General features: G+C 36.4%; 2 protein-coding genes and 1 long non-coding RNA gene across 4 annotated transcripts in view; all 3 read left to right on the forward strand.

The window, feature by feature from the left end:
* Positions 1-12,136, forward strand: part of LOC132192307 (uncharacterized) — a gene marked incomplete in the record, with an annotated part of 15,975 nt that extends 3,839 nt beyond the window's left edge. The window contains 10 exon segments of the mRNA XM_088511292.1: positions 56-142; positions 263-385; positions 545-665; positions 751-876; positions 1,778-1,912; positions 2,472-2,623; positions 3,345-3,485; positions 4,031-4,339; positions 11,425-11,566; positions 11,783-12,136. Coding sequence (XP_088367418.1) covers positions 56-142; positions 263-385; positions 545-665; positions 751-876; positions 1,778-1,912; positions 2,472-2,623; positions 3,345-3,485; positions 4,031-4,339; positions 11,425-11,535 — 1,305 coding nt within the window.
* A 2,608-nt stretch (positions 12,137-14,744) lies between these two features.
* LOC148583298 (uncharacterized) lies at positions 14,745-15,229 on the forward strand. Its single transcript, XR_015909303.1, has 3 exons — positions 14,745-14,804; positions 14,885-14,933; positions 15,086-15,229. It is a non-coding gene; the product is annotated as an uncharacterized LOC148583298 (long non-coding RNA).
* Positions 15,230-17,023: 1,794 nt separating this feature from the next.
* LOC132161935 (protein CHROMOSOME TRANSMISSION FIDELITY 7) lies at positions 17,024-19,856 on the forward strand. 2 transcript variants are annotated; one of them, XM_088511260.1, is made up of 6 exons: positions 17,024-17,308; positions 17,686-17,944; positions 18,152-18,247; positions 18,353-18,421; positions 18,803-19,155; positions 19,586-19,856. In XM_088511260.1, the coding sequence occupies exons 1-6, from the start codon at positions 17,151-17,153 to the stop codon at positions 19,734-19,736; spliced, it is 1,086 nt and encodes a 361-aa protein (XP_088367386.1). In that variant the 5' UTR covers positions 17,024-17,150; the 3' UTR covers positions 19,737-19,856. The 2 variants fall into 2 exon arrangements, with proteins under 2 accessions (XP_088367386.1, XP_088367387.1); XM_088511261.1 differs by having other exon boundaries at positions 17,689-17,944.
* The last annotated feature ends 2,200 nt before the right edge of the window (positions 19,857-22,056 follow it).

The raw sequence follows: 22,056 nt of genomic DNA on the forward strand, positions 1-22,056 counted from the left end.
TGAGAGACACCAAAAATCAAATGATACTGTTAAAGTCATAACAATTTAATTGCAGGCATTTACCAAGACTTTCAGGAATTGCCATCTTGAGTCTTCATTGAAATTGGCATGCCTTTCTACAATTGAAGATATGCTTATTCCTGTAAGCTTCTTCCTCTTTTTTATTTATTTAGTTTTTGGGACACAATTCTTTAGTAATTGCTTAGAATCACCATATCCCTCTCTCACCAATTTATTGCCAATACGTTTGTACATATTGTAGAAAGAGGAAAGGCTGTGCCTAGATTCTAGTGATCCAGAAATATTAGAGCATCAGATTGGTTGGATAAGAGAGCTCCCTCGCTTGCTAATCTTGCTAGATGATAAGCATCCATCTTGTACCCAGGTAACCATTCAATTTTCATTGTGTACGCTTCTTGTTGCTGCAATCAGGCAAAAAGGTTTTATTTTTGGAGTTGTTAAGATGAAAAAGTAGTTTTTTGGCACCTTACTTATAAGAAAAATAAAAAAATTACATGGGGTACTTTTCCCCTTGAAATTACAGGTTGTGTTGCATCTGCAACTTCGCCTGGGACAATGTGCTCTGGTGAACTCTTCGTTTGCATGGGAATATGACAACATGCAACACTCATTGCTAGAGTTGTACAGCACATGTCAAGATGCTGGTAAAATTAATTTTCTGAAGACATTGTTTAGTCTGTAACCCTTGGAGCGGTATCACTTAGTTTCCTGTTCTTTTTTATCTTGCAGGAAATATATGTTATGGTCCTTTCATAAGGCTTCCTAGAGATTCTCAGGAACTCTCTCTCTGTTGCCTTTATTACTTCTCTAATTTGGATTCACCTTTGTTGGAGTCAATAGCTTCTTGTTGCTTAAGTAAGTATTACTTGTCTGTTAGCTCAAATCTTCATGAATTTGATTGTGCAGGAACGTTTTATGTAGTAACCAGGTTTTATTTGTTGCATATAAACTTGCTTTAGTATTCATGCAATTGATGCTTTACTAGCATAGATAACTTGGTTTTCTTTGTATGCAAATCACTCTTATGTTTATAATCTTCAAATTTCTATGGATAATGGCTTTCCTGGGAAAATTACTTGACATATCCTTGCTAAACACATCAAGGAAGCTGTTGATTTTGAAATTAAGCTGCAATGCTTAATGTATACCTCTTAGAGTACTAAAACATCACTGAGTAGTTTAAATGTGTTTGTTGTTTGGACAGTAGAATGATCTCGGGCAGCAAGACATAAATTCTCTCAGCTTTTATTTCTTCAGCTAATATAAAATTTCTACTTAAAAGAATTAAGGCAAAATGACCTTTCTGAAAGATATATTTCTGCTATCAAATGAGTTACAATTTCCTTGAATTAGCTGAAAGATTGACAGAACGGATCATGTCAAATGTTGTTGCTACTGTATTTCCAGATTTGATTTCATAAACGGTGGTGAAATACTCATTTAGAAATATCTGGGATAATCAATGTAATTTCCAACTGCATTAAGTTTTTAGGGAAATTTATGCTTCTGCTTTTCAGTATATGGTATGACACTATGACCTCTACTGAAGTAGGGGGAAGCTGCATAGAGCACAAAGCTATGCTATTCCTCTTGCAATTCTTGAATCAAGAAGTTAGAATTGGTCAAATTAGATGACCAGGCAACTACTGAAAAATGAATACTTGCTATTTTTTTTGAAGTAAGATTTGGATTTTTTTTTTTTTAAAAAAAAGTAAGATGTGGAATTAACATTTCCTTTCTTGCCTGACTATTGCAGGTCCGGATTTGGAGCAATTTATATTATTTCGAATCATAGAGGTCCTGCATTCGGCATATACTGCAGGACATATCAAAATTACCGACCATATCAGTTTCTTCATCACTTTGCTCTCGCGTTTCAAAGTTTTCCCTGGTACCTTAGAATTACTTCTTTGGTGAACTCATTTTTGTTTATTATTTCCGGACAAGATATGGTTCCCTATCTGTCTAAATGGGTGCCATTTATTAATCTTACCCTTCTTTGCATATTTAGCAGTAGATATAGAAAACTTTCATCCAGCATGCTTCACCTCTCTCTTTTGCAAGCAAACTCACTAAGAATTTGGATAATGTTTCCACAAAGTTAATGTTCTTGGTGATTATTATGTATATACATGTATACCTATAAGCAAATATACATGTGTGCAGGTTCCTGTATTTTTTGCTATAGATTATTAAATCATAACTCATAATTGAAAACAAAGTTGTCAAAAGTAGTAACTATGACAAGATTGAGTTTTAAAAAGCTTCATCCAAATGTGGCATGGAATATATCATCTGTAGGTAAGCCGCTGCATCGCTAGCTGAAAGCAGTTTATGCTTGGACAACTATTTTCAGCTTGTTTTATCTGTTGGGATCCAGTTCATTTACTTCTACACAGACTCATGGTTAATGATTATTTTAATCTGAAAAGATATTTTGATCTTTGCAGGAAACATGTATCCTATTTTAGAGAGTGATACAAAGATCAGAAACCGAGGAACATTTAAGTCACTCACCAGTGTTGTTTGCTCAAACCTGTCGCAGATTGGTGATAATTCTCTTGTTTTTCAAATACTAGAGAAAGTCACACTTGAACAGATAGTAAGTTGACTAAACTTTCTTAATTTGAACGTTACTTTTTTTCCTTTATTTTATACTCAAAAAATTTGTTTGTATATTTTAGTTATCATTTATACAAAGAAATACTAAGGCTCCGTTTGTTTCGGTGTAAAATGATTTATGGAAAATGTTTTCCGTATTTTTGGGTGTTTAGTGCGATGGAAAATAATAGTTAATGGAAAATATTTTCGGTTTGACCGAAAAAGCCTCTTTAGGTTTCGGAAAATCGTTTTCATTTTTAAAGACCGTAAACAATTTTTTTCGAGTTTGAGCATCTCATTTTCAAATTGACAAAACCAGCTGGGGCCCGACTAGGACACTGTTGGGACCCGACCAGGACCCAGTTAGGACACCACTGGAACCCAATTAGGTCTCCGTTGAGAATCGACTGAGACACCGCCGGGACCCAGGCAGGACTCGGTTGGGACCTACTAGACCCAGCCAGGTCACCGTCAAGATTTGGTTAGGATATTTTTGTAGTTTAAAGTTTAATATGATTGAATGGAAATATATATATAACAAAAATTTGTGATTTTCTGTACGCGCTAAACACCGAAAAATGTTTTCCAGGAAATCAAGTTTTAAGAAAATATTTTCTGTCGAAACAAATGGAGCCTTATTTGAACAATTTTTGTTTGCTGCTTATCTGTTGATTGTTGATTTGTTCTTAACACTTCTTCTTGATGTGATGTTTGCATATCAGTTACTAAAGCCACCTCTAGACAATGCTTGTGCGATGCTCAGAATGCTTGCTATGCTGGATTCCAAACCCACAAGACTTTCTGAGCAGAGTATTATTACTCTAAGCAATTTCCTTTTAGGATATCTGATTGATGTTGTGCATGTAAGTATTTTATCTTGTTTGATATCTGCCTTTGATTAGTTTGAAGTAGTATTTTTTTCTTCTTTTTTAAATAAAAAAAAAAAATCATTATGTAGGCGCTGCATTACTTAGTTTATGTTGCCTGATTGTGCTGGTAGTGGTTAGTTTTTGGGTACTCATTTATTCAAGGAGTGCGGAAGTCATTATTATTTTCTTCTCTGTTCTCCTCAGAGGATTATCGTATGCAATTCAATGTTTTTTATGTAAATGAAGTGTTTCATGGCATGTGCAAACTGAAATATGCTACCTTTTCATGTAGAAGGAGAATTACAAAAGCTATTATCCCTAGTCTTTTCGTAGATAATACAAATTTTAATATCGAATGGTATCTTGTTGTGGTAAATCTCATAGTGTGTATGATCTACTTATCAAAAAAAATTATAATGTGTATAATCCTACTTTGCTTGTGCATATTTTTTCCCAAGATCACAAAGCTTATTATTGAGTATTTTGATTCTTTCCAAAACTTGGTCCAGTAATTCTTATTGTTTTGGCTTAACATGCAGTGCATTCAAGAGGATCATGAAGAGCCCAATGCCTCCATTTCTACACTCCGTTATTATCTCATACCTTGCTTTTTCTTCTTTGATAGAAGTCACAAACTTCTGGATCTTGTGTTGAAGATGATGGGGTCATTGATAACTGAAAGTAGTTCGTCGCTTTTTCCTCCTAAATATGCAACAGATTGTTCAAGTAGAATAAACGCCATTGTTTCTGTCCTTGTATTGATGCACAAGGATGTTAAAGTTCAGCAAATTATCTCTTCACTCAAGGCAGAGATTGACCATATATTACGAAAAATACTATCTTTCCAGGTACAATTTTGCATCTCAAGAATGTCACTTAGTATGTCATAAAGCACATTCATCTATTTATGCTAATCCAAAGGATGTAGTTCTTGAATATATTTTTGATAAGTAATGAAGTATATATCAAAAGGCACAGAGGGGTGCAACCCTAGTTCTTGAATATTACTAACTCTTGTGACGACTGGGGCATTTTAATATGTTAAAAATATAAACTAGTGTGTTGTGGATGTGTATGTGTGAGTATATTGTCACTTTTGTGTGGGAACCATATTTTGCTAAGCCCACTTTAGTCTAATGCCCCCTTTTTTTGGGTGTGTAAACATAATTCATTAAAAGGCACAACCCAAGTACATAGGTAGTATACAAGAGAAACACCTAGCCAGAGGAAGGAAGAAAATCAAGAAAAGCATGAAAACTAGAAATATTTAAGTAAACAACAGCTGTCTAGTGGTAAAGAGTCTTGAAGAAAACATTCTTTAATTCCACCACTATCTATTGGTCTTCAGAACTCCGATAATTTCTTTCCCCTCAAAGGCACCACATAAGGCAAGATGGTACCATCTTCTATATAGTAGCATTTTGAATCCTCCCAAAATGCCCTTTCCAACAAGCAAAGAGGTCTACCACTTATCTAGGCATGACCCAAGCCAACACTACTAGGCTGAAGATGGTATTCCAAAAGGCACTACTAGCCATTCTCACAAAGGAGTAAAAGGTGGTCAACTGACTCCTCCTCACTCCTCTTACACATACAATACCGACCAACAATGATATGTTGCTTTTTAAGATTATCCATGGTTAGTATCTTCTCTAAGGCAGCTGGCCATGCAAAGAACACCACTATCAAGGGATTTTATTCCCCTAAATGCTCCTCCAAGGGAAAAGAATATTAACATGTGGAACAAAGACATTGTAGTAAGATTTAACATCAAACAACTCTTTCTTGGAAGGTACCCAACAAAGCTTGTCTTCGTCACCCCGTTTGAAGTTAAAGGTGTACAACAAATTGAAAATTGAGGCAAAAGAATCCACCTCCCAGTCGTGAGCCGCTCTAAGAAAGTTAACATTCCATTGATGAAAGTTACTAGAAGCCTGCGAATAATCAACCACTCCAAGGGAAAAGAATACTAACATGGGGAACAAAGACATTGTAGTAAGATTTAACATCAAACAACTCTTTCCCCCCCAACAAAGCTTGTTTTCGCCACCCCGTTTGAAGTTAAAGGAGTACAACAAATTGAAAAATGAGTTAAAAGAATCCACCTCCCAGTCGTGAGCCGCTCTAAGAAAGTTAACATTTCATTGATGAAAGTTACTAGAAACCTCCAAATAATCAACCACTAAAGCATCCTTACAACAGGACATACTGAACAAGTTTGAAAATTTACCTTGAGGGCCTTATCCCCACACCACACATCATGCCAAAGTCTAATTTTGGAGTTATCATCAACCTCAAATCTAGTGACTAGAAAAGTCTTCCCAGCTCCTAATATTCTCCCATCACTTGGTGAGTTGGTCCAAGGTTTTTTCTCCAATCTCTAATGGAGGTTGGGCATCTGGAACTTGTTGATTTTCAATCATGCTTTCTTAAGGAAATGGCTTTGGTGCTATGTGCATGAGAGAGAGCCTTGGTGGAGAGTTGGGTGGACTCTTAAGTATGATTTACAGGGTGGGTGGTGTTCTAACGAGCCTCTTGGGACATATGGGGTGGGGTTATGGAAGAATATTAGAAGAGGTTGGGGGAATTTCTCTAGTCATACCAAATTTGAGGTGGGAGATGGCTCAAGAGTCAAATTCTAGCATAATTTGTCATGTGGGGATTTGACCCTTAAGGAAGCTTTTCTAGTGTTATATGGTATTGCTTGTGCAAAGGACGTTTCTGTAGAGGCATGCTTGGAGATGTTGGGTGGCTCCATTCAATGGAATGTAAGATTTGCTAGAGTGGCTCTTGATTGGGAGGTAGATGTCTTAGCCTCGTTCTACAGGGTGTTGTATTCAGTTAGAGAGAGATGGGAAGGTGAAGACAAATTTTGGTGAGTTCCCTCCGAAAGAGGGTTGTTCGCTGTTAGATCCTTCTGCAGTGTCTTGGATCGCAATGGTGGCTCTTAGTTCCCTTGGCAGACTAAAGTTCATTTTAAGGTGGCCTTTTTTGCTTGGTCGGCGGCCATAGGTAAGATCCTTATCATGGTCCTCTGCGACTTCTCTATGCGGATGGCAACACCAATTGAGAGGGAAAAAAGAGACATGAAGTAAGTAGGCTGATTAGATAAAGTACTTCTAATCAAGTGAGGACATCCAACCTAGGCCTCCAACTACGCCATTCCGTAAACAAGCTATTGTATAACGACACAACATGATCTCCAATCTTATATTGATCTAAAGAGAATTTACCATTAACCTCTAACTGATCAATGGAGTTATTCCTTCTATTCGAGTTAGCCACTCGATGGAAGAACTTTGTGCACTTGTCACATTCTTTTAACCACAACTCCCTCAATTTTTGCCTCTAGAAGAGTTGTTCTCTCAAAATCATTAATCACTACTGCCTGCCTCATTTTCTCCTCCTCACTAAGAACTCTTCAAGAAGAAAGATTGCCAGATACCTTCTCATTTCAAACTTTTAAATCACTTTTCAAAGCCTTAAGTTTGCGAGCCAAAATATAATTTGTTGAACCCTGAAAGTGGTAGGAAGTTCCCCACAGTTTTACTATCTATCAAACTGTCTGGTCTTAATCACATGTTCTTGAACTTAAAGTACCTTCCATCTCCATGAAAACTTACGCAATCAAGAATATGGTAATGATTCGAACACAGTCTAGGCAACCTCCTCTGGGTCAAGTCAGGGGAAACTAAAAATCTATCAAGTCTAGACCAAGAGAGAGGATCTCTATTGTTTGACCACGTTAAAGAACCTCCTACAAGGGATATCCATAAGCCCTTGCTCAAAGATGAAGTCTAAAACCTCCACCATAGCTGGACTGAAGTGGGCATCACCATACCTCTCACTAGGAAAACAAGACACTATAATGCCCCCACAATACACTAGGGAAAATTCCAGTAACTAAGGCCTTCAATTACCGTTAATACTAAGGCCATAAACACCAGTAAACCCCAAGATAATTGGTCATCAATGTTTTTTTATTTTGATAAGTTAGGTTGGATATATTAAAAAGCGCAGAGGGTGCAATCCTAGTACACATGAAGTATATAAGAGAACGCCTAGGTAGAGGAAGAAAATAGAACAAGAAAGTCAGAAAAGCTAATTACTAAAGGAGCTAAACAAGCAGCTGTCCAAGTAAAAAGAGAGAAAAAAGAAAAAGGACTTAAGCTCCTCCAACAATCCTCTTCTGGTCCTCAAAATTTCTATCATATCTTTCCCTCCACAGGTACCACATAAGGTAAAGGGGAACCATTTTCCACACAACCACACTTTGAGAGCAACCACCCGTCCACTAACAGACAAACAAATCTGCCACACAATTACGCATAGCCTAGGACAACCCATAGCGGCTGAAAATGGCATTCCAGAAGGCACTAACAACCTCATAGTGAAGAAGAAGATGATCGACGGACTCCCTGTTCAATCCTTTTTTTTTTTTTGACATGTCCGCATAAGAGGAGGAAGGGGGATTCGAACTAGTGACCTTCGCTTCATTAGGCGTGGTCCTAGCCGATTGAGCTACCTCTTGAGGACCCCCGTTCAATCTATTGACCATGATGAGATGTCTTTCTAAGATTGTCCATAGTAAGAATTTTCCCTAGAACTGTCGACCAGGAAAAAATGCTACTTTCGAGGGAGTCTTGGTTTGCCAGATACTCTGCCAAGGGAAAGGAGAAGCCTTTTTGCAAGCAAGGATGTAGAAAGATCTAGTGTCAAAACTTCCCTTTGCAAGACGGAGCCCACCAAAGCCTCCCCTTCCCTCGCTCTGAGGGAATACAACAAGGTATAGAAGGAAGCTAGAACAGCCACTTCCCAATCGTGAGCCAAACGGATGAAGCTAATATTCCACTAAAGGGAATCACTTGAGTAATCCATGTTAGCAGCAACATGCATATCCTTCATACTAGCCATGTTATATAAACTTGGGAAAGCTTCCTTGTGACTCGAGTCTCCACACCACACTGGCTTTTTTAACCACCCTCCTATCCCACATGATCAAAATACCTCCGAAAGCCCCCTTTGAATCTGAACAACCCCAATAACATGGCTACATCTCCACAAGCTACATGCAATACTACAAGTCATAAACTCCAATTTTGTCTCCTGCAAACAAATAGCATTTATCTTCCAATCTCTGAGTAACTTTCTAACCTAAGGCACTTCTCCCCCTCATTTAGCCCTCTTACATTCCAGGATAATAATTTAGGGGTCATGGGACAACTAAGATACCCCTTCCCTTAACCCTACTTCTGCTAGAGCTTCCACATGTAGAATTATAATTAATGGAGCGAGACAGTCTTTTTAATTCTCTTTTTGCTCTCGTCTGATTTGGAATTGGAGACCCACTCCCCCTATTTGTGACTCGCTTCAATGGTTGTTGACAATGCCATGAGTTCCCCTTCAAACCCACCACAACAAGATACTCCTACACGGTGATGAATGTCCTCCACCTTCTGTGGGACCCAGCTTGAAGCAGTGGACCCTGAACACTCGGGATTGAAAAACACCCTTCCAGGGGACAACAATTCAAAGGCTCATGCACAATGGTTCCTCCCAAGAGCATAACATCAATTCCGAGCATGAAAAACTACTTTTTTCTACACAATTCCCTGATGGCCCAGCTGACAATGAAGACTAATGAGGCAGATTCAACCCCAACCCCAACGAACTCTTTTTTCCTCCCTTTTAACACAATTGTCCACGCAGCAAAGTTGGGAATTATCATTTCAGGGTAATTGTCCTTAGAGGGAGCATTTATAGAGTCGGACGCTAATCCACAATTGTATCATTAGCGGAAAAACTATCATTAGAATCTGAATCTCTACCCTCATTAGAAAAGCTCTCTAGACCTGAAAATGAACGACAGAACCCATCCGGGGGCACAAAGCTAATATTAGTCCTCGCTATAAGACCTCTAGTGAGATTCGAGATTGGAGGTGGAACAAAAACTTGCAGTTGAGCGGCCTCCGGCAAAGGCAAAGCATCATCGATAATAGGGTTTCCACTATCGACCTTTGGTGAAGAAAGATTGCCTTACACGGTTGCCACCAACAACCTCAGAAAGCTCTGCTCCCTTATCTCTCTTGACTACTTGCTGGTGGCTACAAAACTCGTCTTCTAAATCCTTGAAGACCCAACAGCACAGGTGTGGCTCGAGCCTACGCCCGCATAGCCTGCACTAGAACCCAGGCCCAACCTTATTTTAACAACATCCCGACCTGTGACTGCTCCCTCTTAAGGGTTTGATTTTGGGTCATGTCAAATGAGTAGCACAAGCTACTATCTGGCCCTTGCCCAAATCTCCCACTCCTTTTGTTCTGTCCAACATCGAAGGTGTGGTTTTATGACCGTCAGGCGAAACCTTTAAACCTAGGCCCGGTTTTGGCCCTATCTCACCATTTTCCTTTATGCCAAGAACACACCTCGACCCAGACAAGTCCAATACCTCATTCATGTGTTTAAGGGTTCGATCATTCTCTTTCACTCAGTTGTGCCAGCTGGGCTCACATATCATGACAAAAACAATTGTCATTTTTGGAAACCCTTGAGCCACTCTGTCCTGCTGCCACGTTTGCTGTATGACAGCCACCTTCATTGTAAAACTTGGGATTGTCCTCCCTTGTACCTCCCCGACAGTAACTGAACTGAGCCAGTGTCCTAGCAGCGACGTAGTTGGCTGAAGGATTCCTACAGGAGGCTTTTGTGCTCTTCCCTGCACCAGTCAACACCTCCTTGTGTGAATTCTTTTGTGTCTCTTTCCCTTGCACCTGGTTCATGCCCTTCCCTGCACCAGTCAACACCTTGTACGAATTCTTTTGTGTCTCTTTCCCTTGCACCTGGTTCATGGGCTGGAACGACCACACCACCTTGCTTGAACGAGCATGCCCATGAAAAACTTCCCAAGTGAGGTATTCCATTCCCGCTGCAGTAGGAAAGCTGGGTAGAAGCACAGTTGACACCTCTTCGATTTCCTACGAAAAACTCCTTGAAGAAAGCTACAACCTTTCACAGCTCAAGGGCACTTCTTTTCCATCCCTCTCCCTCTCAACCATCTGGTATAACTACGAAGCCATGCCACCCACTGTCAACACCAAATAATTACCATGCCTGTTTGAGCATCTCTGTGTGGTCTTAGCAGTGTTGCCAACTCAGCCGCCTCCTTGAATCAGAGCCTCCACCATCTTCGCCAGCCAAACTACACCTTTCCCAAATGCACTGCATGAGAGACACCCCTACTTCTTTCAATGAATCTTAACGCAAACATCCTTTCTCTACCGAAAGCACATACACCTTTGCTTCTATGAAGAAATGCCTTGAATACCCCATCGCACCACAATTACAACTGAAAGCACCACAATTACAACTTAAAGCTGGAGATGACGCTGGAACCGGCAACCCAACATACCTCACTTAAAAACACAGTATGCAAGGCCCACTATTCAAAATGCCTTTCTATGTACATCATTCATCAAATATCACATCTAGATATCAATAGCCACACTTTGCACCATATATTCTCATTGTGAAATTTAAAACAAACAATGAGAAATTTAAAACAGAACTCTAATTTGAGTGCCACATGTATCTCTCCGTGTCATATTTGGACCTGATAAATTCATTGAAGAATAGAAATTTTCACTTCATCTGTAAGTTGGTATCTTCGATTTGGCAAAATATTAGTCTGGTACAACTCTGATACAGGATCAGAATTCAGACCTAGTTTGATTAAAGAAACTTTCGGTTAGATTCTGATTGCTGCTATATGGTACATTGTCTTGGATTTATGAATACATTGAAAATTTCTTTTGACTAGCAAGTTGGTTTGATTAGCTTAGCACCGTTTTTTGTAGTATTAGATGTGATTTTATCTTGTAATGTAATTTGCTTTAAGATGCATGTTGATTGGGTTTCTTCTATATTATGAATCCAGTCTTCAGAGGAAATCAGCATGACAATGGAAGAAAGGCATAAAATACAGTGTGCCTTTGATCAACTAAAAGTTCTAACAAGTGCATCAGCCAATGGGACGCCTGCAATCTAGAATGATGTTTGTAAATTAAAATCTTACCCTAGTGAGTCTTCCAACCTCAATTTTTGCATGCTTCATGCCTTTCTAGTACGTTTCAGATATATATATTTTTTTCATCTTTTTGGTGCATCAGTTGTGCACTGTCAAGAGATCTATCAAGCTTTATCTTGGCAATTTACTTTTATTGGAAAAGCAATAGAACATGGGTTTTATGTGTTTAAATCATCAGTGCTCTCATTTTTTCTTTTATTTCTGGCAGCAATATTTAGTGTTCTTGAGGGAGTTCTTAGAGATAACAAGCAGTCAAGGAGAATGCATTAGTTTTGATATCGGAGAATGGAATATGCATCGGCTTTGGCTCCTGCAATTTTGAGTTACATAGTCATCTACTTGTCTTTTGAATTTTCAGGTTGAGAGCTAAATCATTACGGCAATCTTATATTGTGTACTTCAAAAAATAAGTCTTCTTTTTGGGTCATGAAATACTTAAATCTGTAAGATATCAAATTTTGTAGCAGACGAACTTTCAAAATGTTTTGTTTTTTCCCATTAACCTTTGGGAACTGAAATGGAAATGATCATGAAAATGCATCCAAAGAAATTTGAAGTATAATTATGTTTCTTTTGTTGAAGATGATTTAGGAAGAAATTAGATTTGTATACTTTAGTGATGGGGAAAAAAACTAATTAAATTGTTTGGCAGAATCTCTACCCAAAATGAAAGTTGTCAAAGTCTCCCCAATTTGATTTAGATTCAATTATAAAGTCAAATTCAATTGAATTTTAGTGGGATGTTGACATAATAGCTACAAACCCAGAATTTGCACCAAAACTTGAATGTTAAAGAGTAAGGGGTGATGTATAGCCTTGTGCAGATTTATGTTTTTGGAGCTTCAAAAGATGTAACCTTTACATTCAGTTTGCCCTTTACTTGACCCTATACAATCTAGTTGCCGCATCTGATTGGGCCAAACAATGGCTCCATTTGGCGGTGGACTTGACTTAGAGTACTCCTTGCAGTCTCACTAAATTCATTTTTTGGTTATTTTAGTGAGATAATTTAACTAAAATGGCTTAAATATACACTTTCAGTCTCACAACTCTAACAAAAAAAATAAAAGAAAAAAAAGTAGTGAGATAAACAGTATTCATCAAACTTAAAATTTACTATCTACTCATTTATTTATTAAACAAATATATTTTCTCTCTTCCTTTTTGCTTCTCATTTCTCTCTCCTTTTTTTTCTTTTTCTTTCCCTTTTCTCTATAGCCTCTCTCTCTTCTCTTTTCTTCTCTCCCTCTTCAATGAAAATCAAAGTATATATTATGCCATATAATTGCATTAAATATTAAGGAAATTATATCTAAAATCCTTAGGTAAACGCGCTTTTATTAAAAACTTTATGGGTATTTTTTTTTTGAAATTTGGTCCCTGGGTCACTCGAAACTACTAGAAAACTTCCTACCGTCAATTTTTGTTAACTTCCGTTAGTCTACTCAAAACTCACCGTTTTATCTGATTAAAATATTATTTTTTTATTAATTTAATTTAAAAAATTCAATCTTAAAAAAAAAAATTTAAAAAAAAAATTTTGAAGGGTGGCCAGGGGTGGCTTACGGCCACCCCATAGGGGTTGGGGGGGGTGGCCAGGGGAGGCACCGCCACCCCTGGCCACCCTTCAAATTTTTTTTTTTTTAAAGATTGAATTTTTTAAATTAAATTAATAAAAAAAATAATATTTTAATCAGATAAAACGGTGAGTTTTGAGTAGACTAACGAAAGTTAACAAAAATTGACGGTAGGGAGTTTTCTAGTAGTTTCGAGTGACCTAGGGACTAAATTTCCAAAAAAAAATACCTAGAGAGTTTTTAATAAAAGCGCGTTTACCTAAGGATTTTAGATATAATTTTCCTAAATATTATTATTGCTGAACAATAGTAAAGATGAAAAATTCGTGTTTTATTTTATTTTATTTAAAAAAATATAAAAAAACCTTTCCAGAATTGATATGGGAGTGGAAATAAGCCACGTTACTAACAATCCAAAATCAATCATGAAAAACATTATCTTCTCCCAATAGAAATTAAAACTAAGAAAATGAAGGAAATATTACAAATTTTTAAAAATATTATCGTTAGAATAAGACAAATATTCTTAAAATAGATCATTAACAAACATTCAAAAATATAAATGTTAGAGAAAGAATAAACAAATCTTTAAAATATAATATTTAAATGAAATAATGAAAGTTGATTGTTAAAGTAGTGAGACTGGTGTTAGGGGTGCAAAGGCGGACGGTTAAAAACCGCCCGCTAACCGCTATAACCGCCAACCGCCTAACCGCCTAACCGTCTAACCGCATTAACCGCCTAACCGCCATAACCGCCTAGCGGTTAGCGGTTAGCGGTTATTGGGTCTACTAACCGTAACCGCTAACCGCCTTTTTATATAATATATTTTTATAATTATAATTATAAAAATATTTATATATATAACATAATCACTTGATCATTAAATCACAATTTTAAAAAAAAATAATTAAATCACAATTTGAGTATTACTATATTATCACTATAATTTATATGATTATATCATATAATCACTTAATCATTAAATCACAATCATTTGAGTATTAAGGTCACTTGATCATTATATCATATAATCACTTGATCAAGTGATTATATATCATATAATCACTTGATCATGTACAATGATAATCACAATTGATTCAATTGAATTAAACAATATATTACTTATAACTGCAAGTCTACAATTTAATTAAAGCATTATTAGATACTTTAGGAATTTAGGATTTAGGAGTTTGAACATTACCATTTACCATTAGATATTAAGTTCAATTCAAAGAAAAAAGATTATAAGTAAATATGATAAGAATTTAAATAATTAATCATATGAATCATATGATATAATTTAATGAGACCTTGAGGAAGAGGATGATTTGGCATGTAAATCGGAGTTTGATCGGTATTCATTGGATGAGTGTGAAAAAACAATAAAAGATTTTGATATTTTAGGTTGGTGGAAGGTTAATGCGTCCAAATACCCTACCCTCGCAGAGATAGCTCGTGATGTATTTGCCATTCATATTTCCACTGTTGCTTTTGAATCCGCATTTAGCACCGGTGGACGTGTATTGGATTGCTTTAGGAGTTCATTGTCTCCACTTACCGCTGAAGCATTGATTTGCACACAGGACTAAATAAAGAACCGCCTAAGCAATGCCGAGTTGGAGGTGTTTTTGGCAGAATTTGATGAGCTAGGTAAATGTTTATAAATTAATTATTTGCAACTTCATTTAGTTTTCATTATTTATTAATTTATTCTAATTATTTATTCATAGATGTGATTCAACCTTCAAGTTCAAGTGCTGCTTCATCTTTTGCCTAGAGGTTTGTTAGTAACGAAGGTTATTATTTTTTGAATTGTCATAGTATTTTAATTACAATACAATTATGTTAAGCACGTTTTGATATGTGTACATGCTTGTGCCTTAATATTATTATGTTTAATATTATAACTTTTCTTCTTTTGATGCCCACAGGATTTGCTAGAGGACCAAATGAGAGGATTGATGAAGTTTTAATGTTTTATTTGTATCATTTAATGTTTTATTTGAACTTATTTTATATGTTTTGTGTTGAACTTTTTTTATATTTTTTTTTATATGTTGTGACAGTTATCTGAATTCTGAACTTTTTTTTGTATATTGTGTTGATTTTTTTTTCTTTTTTTTTTTTTTTTAAAAAGTTAACGAGATTTAATATTTAAGGAAATTTTTTTTAAGTACAAGTAACTGTAAATTTTTGGTCAAATATTTTTGATTTTTCAATATGGGCTCTTTTTATAGCAATTGGGCCCAAGAAGATATTAAAAATACAAGAAAAAAAAATGAGGGTAAAAAAAAGTCCAAAAAAAAAGTCCAATTTTAAAAAAGCGGTTAGCGGGCGGTTATCTATTTCACTAACCGTTAACCGGCCGCTAACCGCTAACCGTTAACCACTAAGCGGTTAGCGGTTGCGGTTAGTGAAATTTACTAACCGCTAGGGCGGTTACGGTTAGCGGTTATTGCCACTAACCGCTAACCGTAACCGCCTTTGCACACCTAACTGGTGTGGGTGCTATAAAAATGTGAGTTGTTAAAATAACTAAAAGTGTACTTTCGATTATTTTGGTGAGGCTGCTAGGAATGCTCTCAAGTCTTATTAAAAAAAAATTCAAACTTTTCAATATTTTAACTTTTTATATCATATTAATAATTTTTTATAGCTATTTAAATAAAACTTTTTTATACAAAAAATTCAAAATTTCAATCTACCTTAAATTACATCAATCATTTTCAAATCAAAAATCAAATGTCAAAGTTCATTGCCAAATGGAGCCAATGAAACTACCAGCTGAAAGCATGAATCGGCAAATTGATTTGGCTAAAGGTTTGAACATTTTACCAACTATTTGATGCACTTTAAAGAAAGAGTAAGAGCATTCCCAATTGAAAAGCTAAATGTTACTTTTATCTAAAATAGCTCTTCAAATGTTTAAAAAAAATTCCTACATTGGATTAACAAAAAAAAAATGTAAAATAGATATTTGATTGGAAGAGCTAAAAGAAAAGCTAAATGTAGCAACACTTTTTAAGGGAGCTATTTTATTTTTCATTATTTCTCACATGTTTTTTTTTTTTTCCAAATCTTTTTCCTACTTTTTCTCTGTATGTTCTTTTTTTTCCATTTTTCCTCGCATGTTCTTTTTTTTTCCAAAACTTTTCTTACTTTTAATAATATTTTAATAAAATAGATATAAATATGGCTAATCGGATGTAGAGACATTTAAAAATGAGTTAGTTAAACTAGATAAAAGTGAGTTTTGATGAGCTATTTTATATAAAAATATAGCTCATTCATTAGGAATGCTCTAATGTAATTACATTAGTGACGTGGCAAAAACCAATTCTCTACCTTTTTAATTTTTCTCAAAATTGTCGGACCATGTGACAATAGGCTCCACCCCCACTGAAAAAGCTGACACGATTTAGGTACTGGCTCACTGCCATGGATCATGCCACATCACCAGTGTGATTGGTACACTTAGTGAAGAGTACTCTTGTGAGACAAAGAGAGAAATTTCTTTGAAACAAAAAGCCTCACCTCCTGCTCGCGATTCATCGGCGACGGCCATCTCCAACCACCACATGCCGGCTGCCGACCACTGTCGAGCTTATACTCTTATACTCCCCTTTCCAGCTAGTTCTATACTCTGCCTGGAGTGCCTGCCCTCTTCTCTCTCTGGAATCCCCTCTCTCTCTCTCTCTCTATGCTTCACCGACGTCGTGCAGTTTTTGGGTTTTGGTGATAGGCCACCGTGCTTCTTCCATGGCAGATCCATTTGACGCACCTACAATATGGTTTTTTTTTTTTTTTTTTCAAATTATTTTAATAGCATTTGAAATTTTAGGAGCTATAAAAAGAGCGGGAAATTAGCTAAAGCTAATTATTTACCAAAATCCTTTTGGCGCCAAAAGAGAGAACAAAACATTAAAATACACCGTAAACGAAAACAAAACACAAAAGAGAGACACCAATCCAAATAAGAAGCAAAATCATTCATTCATGCAATCCAAGATCAGCTCCTTCTTCAAACCCTCTGTTTCTATTGCACCCAAATCTCCGGTTTTTGATGGCGACGGCGACGACGAATTGACGACCTGGGAGAAGAAACAACATCCCATCTTCAATACGTACTCGCGTAGAGCTCCAAACCCAGATGGGTACGGTACGCTCTTTGTTGCGGTCGATATTTATGGTTTTGATCTTGACTTGTGCCCGTTTAATTGTTTGGTTGTGAGAAAGTTTGAGGGAAAATACTGCTTTTAATCTTGATTAATACAGTGATTTATTTTCTGGGAATTGAAATGACAGCAATAACAAGCAGTTTAGTTAGGTGGTAATCTTAGAGCTCTTTTTTTTTTTTTTCATGACGAGAGGAAAAAAAAAAAAATCTTACATTCATTTTTTTTTTTCTCTCCGTTTCTTGGTAACCAAACAGCCGAACAATTTATTTGCTCAGATTGGCGTATTTTGAAAATAAAGGTGAATTTTCTATAGCATTGATATTGACTTTTCTGGGGTTTGTTTTGATCAAAAGCAGCGAAGTCGTCAATTTAGGGCCAGTCAGAGAAACGCTGCAGAAACCCATTTGGGATTATTCGTGTTTAAAGCCGAAATCAACGATTAACAAGAACAAGAAGAGAAGCTATGCGCAGTTCCATTTAGATCTGGGTCAGTCTGATTTTACCCTACGCACATGTTCCACGTGTGGGGTCAAGTACTCTCCTGGAGAGGAGGAGGATGAGAAGGCTCACAAGGCATTTCATAAGGTCTATACCCATGGTATTCCATTTAAGGTATACCACTAAAAGTTGTGTGTCCAAATGTGCTTATTTGGTGTAGAATATTTTGGGAGTATTGTGAATACTATTCATCTTGCTTTTGTACATTATACTTTGAATCCATTCAAACTGTGATGCCACTAAAAGGTTGTATGTTTCATACGTGTTTATTTGGTATTGTTTTAGTGCTTTATTTATCATATTGCTTATTCAATTTTACAGGGTTGGTGCAATGAAAGGGTGATTCATATGCCCTATACTGAAGGGGGTCGAATTGTTTTGGTGTTAGATTGTGACCCTCCTGCGCATAGGAACAAGGTTCTTATTTGATTTTTGATTTTTTGAAATTGGTAAATAAGATGGTTTATAATTTTTAGTGTATGTTTTTGAAGGTATTTAATTGGGACGTTATTGTACTGGCAGGTTGAGGAAGTGGTAAAGATGATGGAGACTGAGCTTGGAAGTGGATGGATTTACCTTAAGAGCTGTAAGGTGATCAGCATTGCTTTTTACTTGATTATTTCAGAGGCTTCTGTTTTCTGGTTCTGCTGTATGAGAGTTCTTGAAGATACTTGAATAGTAATTTATTACTTCTTTAAATTCTACTTGATTCTATTCAGATTCCCAGTTATTGATGATAAAGACTTGAATTTTGTGAATGTATCTCGAGTGACCTAGAATTTTTTAATGAAGATTGTTAGATGGATCCATGTAGTGGTGAAATGATAAAATGTTTTATTGATTTCTCACCCATTAAAATGTTTCATATATGATGTTGAACAATGCTTGAAGTGGAGATCATGTCTCCATTGTGTAATTGAAGATTGAGATGTTGATTGCATTTTGTTGCTATTCCCATTTATATGATGGCAGGTGTATATGTTTATTTCCTCCCAAAGGATTGTAGGATGCCTACTTGCAGAACCAATAAAAAAAGCATTCAAAATTCTCTCTTGCTTAGTGGATGGGGCATCTGATGGTACTTCTATAAAGGAAGCAGCAAGACCAAACTCGACCACTCTCCAATTTGGCGATGTTAGTTTCAAAAGGGAAGTCAAGAAAAGAGCCCATTCTCTTGATTGTTCTGAGGTCTTGGATGGGAATCTCAATGGAGCAATCATTTGTGAAAATGAAGCTGTACCTGCTGTATGTGGAATTAGAGCCATTTGGGTCACTCCCTCTAACAGAAGAAAACACATAGCCAGCCAATTACTAGATGCTGTGAGGCAAGTCCATATTTTACAATTTAAAAGCTTCAAAACATTATGCTATCATCTAATATTTCTTTCACATTCAGCCAAATCATGTGAACTAAGTGGAAGTAGTTAGATCATAATAAATCGCTTTAACCTAGATATCTTAATCACAACTATGATTATTTTTTGTGAAGTTCTTCCAGTAGATTGTGATTAATGAAGTAATTGGAACCTTGGATGATCAAAAAATTGCCTTCCTTTTCTTTTGGTACTTCAACATAATAAAGCAAGTTTATAGGTTTCTTTATGAGCTTCACACCGTTTTTTGGTGAGAAATGTCTTGCCTGAGTTTCTTTGCCAAACACAAAGATGAAGCCTTTAATCTTCTGATTGCTTTTTGTAAATTGATCGCCAGTATGTTTTGCACTTGGCTCTTCTCTTATTTTTGTGCTTATTGCAGGAAAAGTTTCTGCATAGGTTTTGTCCTTGAAAGATCTCAACTGGCATTCTCTCAGCCAACCTCAGCTGGAAAGGTGTTGGCATCTAATTACCTAGGCGCTGGTTCTTTCTTGGTGTACAAAAGTAACAATCTGGACCACGTAGAAGGTTAATAAAAAAAGTTATTGACTTAGATCCATCACTTTGACGATTTTGTGAATTGATTTTTTATTTGAATTCTAAGTTGATAGAAACGGTATCTATTTGAAATGAAATTATTCTTTGTATTGTGGAAATCATGGGGACCTACAGAAAGTAAACTAATTCTCTATGTTCTAGAAAATCATGCAAGTTTCTTTTGACTTAGTACTTTTGGTCAAGAGTTTCAAATTCATTGGGAGACGCATGATTATGGTAGGAGATTAATTTATGCCAATATCTTCTACTAAAGATGCCAACTTTCAATGAAATTGTTATGATCTTAAGTGTTTTATATGACTTGAATATAAATATACAATCTTAACCCTGCATATATTTTAAGTCGGTTTTTAAGTGTAAGTTCTACCAAAGGTTTGTATCATTTGGTATTAGAGGTAGGCATCGCGTTACAGGTTTGAGTCTTGGAGGGGCGATCTCTGAGGTAGAGCAGGCCGTTGTACACGATGGCTGTAGAACGTTGTGGTATGTTATGATCGTAAGTGTTCAACATGACTTAATTACAATCGTAATTATATTTATATAAATTTTTAGACACATTTTCTTTACAAGCCGGTTTTCAGGAATGAATTTTACCGAAGGCTTGTATCAGGCAATTTGATATATTTGCTTTTCTAAATAAGCCGATTTAAGTAGCTGGAGTTTTTCCTCATCGATTTTTAGGAAAACTATTCCTAATATTTGGTGGAAGTTTTTTGTAGTTATTTTCTGCTTGACCATGCGAGGCACATCTGCTTATGTAAATGAGTTATCTTCATCATGAAATTTTAGATAATCAATGGGGCTAATTTAGTAATTTTGCATTAAGTTCTATGATTTGCCCTAATCTGGCCGAAAAGGGTATGTTCTGTTGTTCGGGGGGCAAGAGGGTTGCATATTGGGTCTCTGAATATGCAAAGGTTTAATTCCAATGTGTCAAATTAATTGGGCAACTTAATTTTGAGAAGACAAATATGACATCCAAAAGAAAAGTTAATATTCATTCATGATAAAACGGCCTAGAGACAAGTAGGATAGAGAGAAAATAAAAAAACTACCTGATAAAAAAAAAAAAAAATCCATTAAATCAAGTTTTAGGGATTAGATCATTTAAAAATGTTATGGTATTTTATTTATTTTTTCAAATTTCAATTATTGCTTTTAAGTGTAAGGTGATAATGATTAAATCCATAAAAGTAATATATAGTAGATTTTCAATCATTTTAATTTGAAAATAATAAGTGTGGTTTAAGAAAAATCATGTTCCTAGTTTCTATATCCTTTGTAGGGGTAATCATCTAGTTGATTATAATTGTTTTGCACATCAAGATCGGATCAGGATTCTCAATTTCTCAGCAATAGCTGGGGAATTGCCCTTCAATTTTCTTTAAAATCTTGACCATTGATTCTCATCCAATGGTCTAGACTCTGCCACGTGTCTCCTAATTAAAAAAAAGGGAAATTATATATAAAATCCTTAGGTAAACGCGCTTTTTTAAAAAACTCCCTGGGTATTTTTTTTCGGAAATTTAGTCCCTGGGTAACTCGAAACTATAAGAAAACTCCCTACCGTCAATTTTTGTTGACTTCCGTTAGTTTACTCAAAACTCACCGTTTTATCTGATTAAAATATTATTATTTTTTTATTAATTTAATTTAAAAAATTCAATCTTAAAAAAAAAAAAAAAAAAAATTTGAAGGGTGGCCAGGGGTGGCGGTGCCACCCCTGGCCACCCCTCCCAACCCCTATGGGGTGGGCGCAAGCCACCCCAGGGGTGGGCGAACCACCCCATGGGTGGTTTGGGGTGGCCTTTGTGGTACTATTACAGTCTCTGACCGCCTTAGCAGTTATTGTTTGCTTTCTTTCTGAGCTCAAGCTCCTCAATTCAGAGATTGGACACCTGGCGTCATCTTCTTCAATAGTGTGTGAGATGTGCCAGTGGTTTGTCCTGACAGTGACGTTTGCTACAACAACTTCAGAAAAGTCCTTTGCTACAACAATTGGGACATTTTCCTCAATCCGCCGAAGCTCCCGGGGCTCCGCAACATCTCCAGGGTGAAGGGTGCTTGCCCTTCAGATGCTGGTAGTCTTAGATTGTGAAGAGTGTTGTTCATAGAATTGTTAGTGTGATGGGTAATGGCCGATGGCCTAATTGCTGTGGCTGCATTGTTGTCGTTCATATTGTTGCTTGGCAAAGGCCTATTGACAGAATGGCCACCACTGCCACGGGCTGCAGGTGTGCACCCCTGGGGTGGCTTGCGCCCACCCCGGGGGGTCATCCTTCAAATTTTATTTTA

Source organism: Corylus avellana, chromosome 10 (assembly GCF_965113065.1).
Source record: "Corylus avellana chromosome 10, dhCorAvel1.hap1.2, whole genome shotgun sequence".
NCBI classification, from domain to species: Eukaryota; Viridiplantae; Streptophyta; class Magnoliopsida; order Fagales; family Betulaceae; genus Corylus; species Corylus avellana.

Bases quoted from the DNA above. Each gene is read 5' to 3' on its own strand.
- LOC132161935 (XM_088511260.1), top strand. From the start codon at position 17,151: ATGCAATCCAAGATCAGCTCCTTCTTCAAACCCTCTGTTTCTATTGCA. The intron at 17,309-17,685 runs GTACGGTACGCT...TTTGATCAAAAG, and splicing joins AGAGCTCCAAACCCAGATGG to CAGCGAAGTCGTCAATTTAG. The intron at 19,156-19,585 runs GCAAGTCCATAT...TGCTTATTGCAG, and splicing joins CAATTACTAGATGCTGTGAG to GAAAAGTTTCTGCATAGGTT.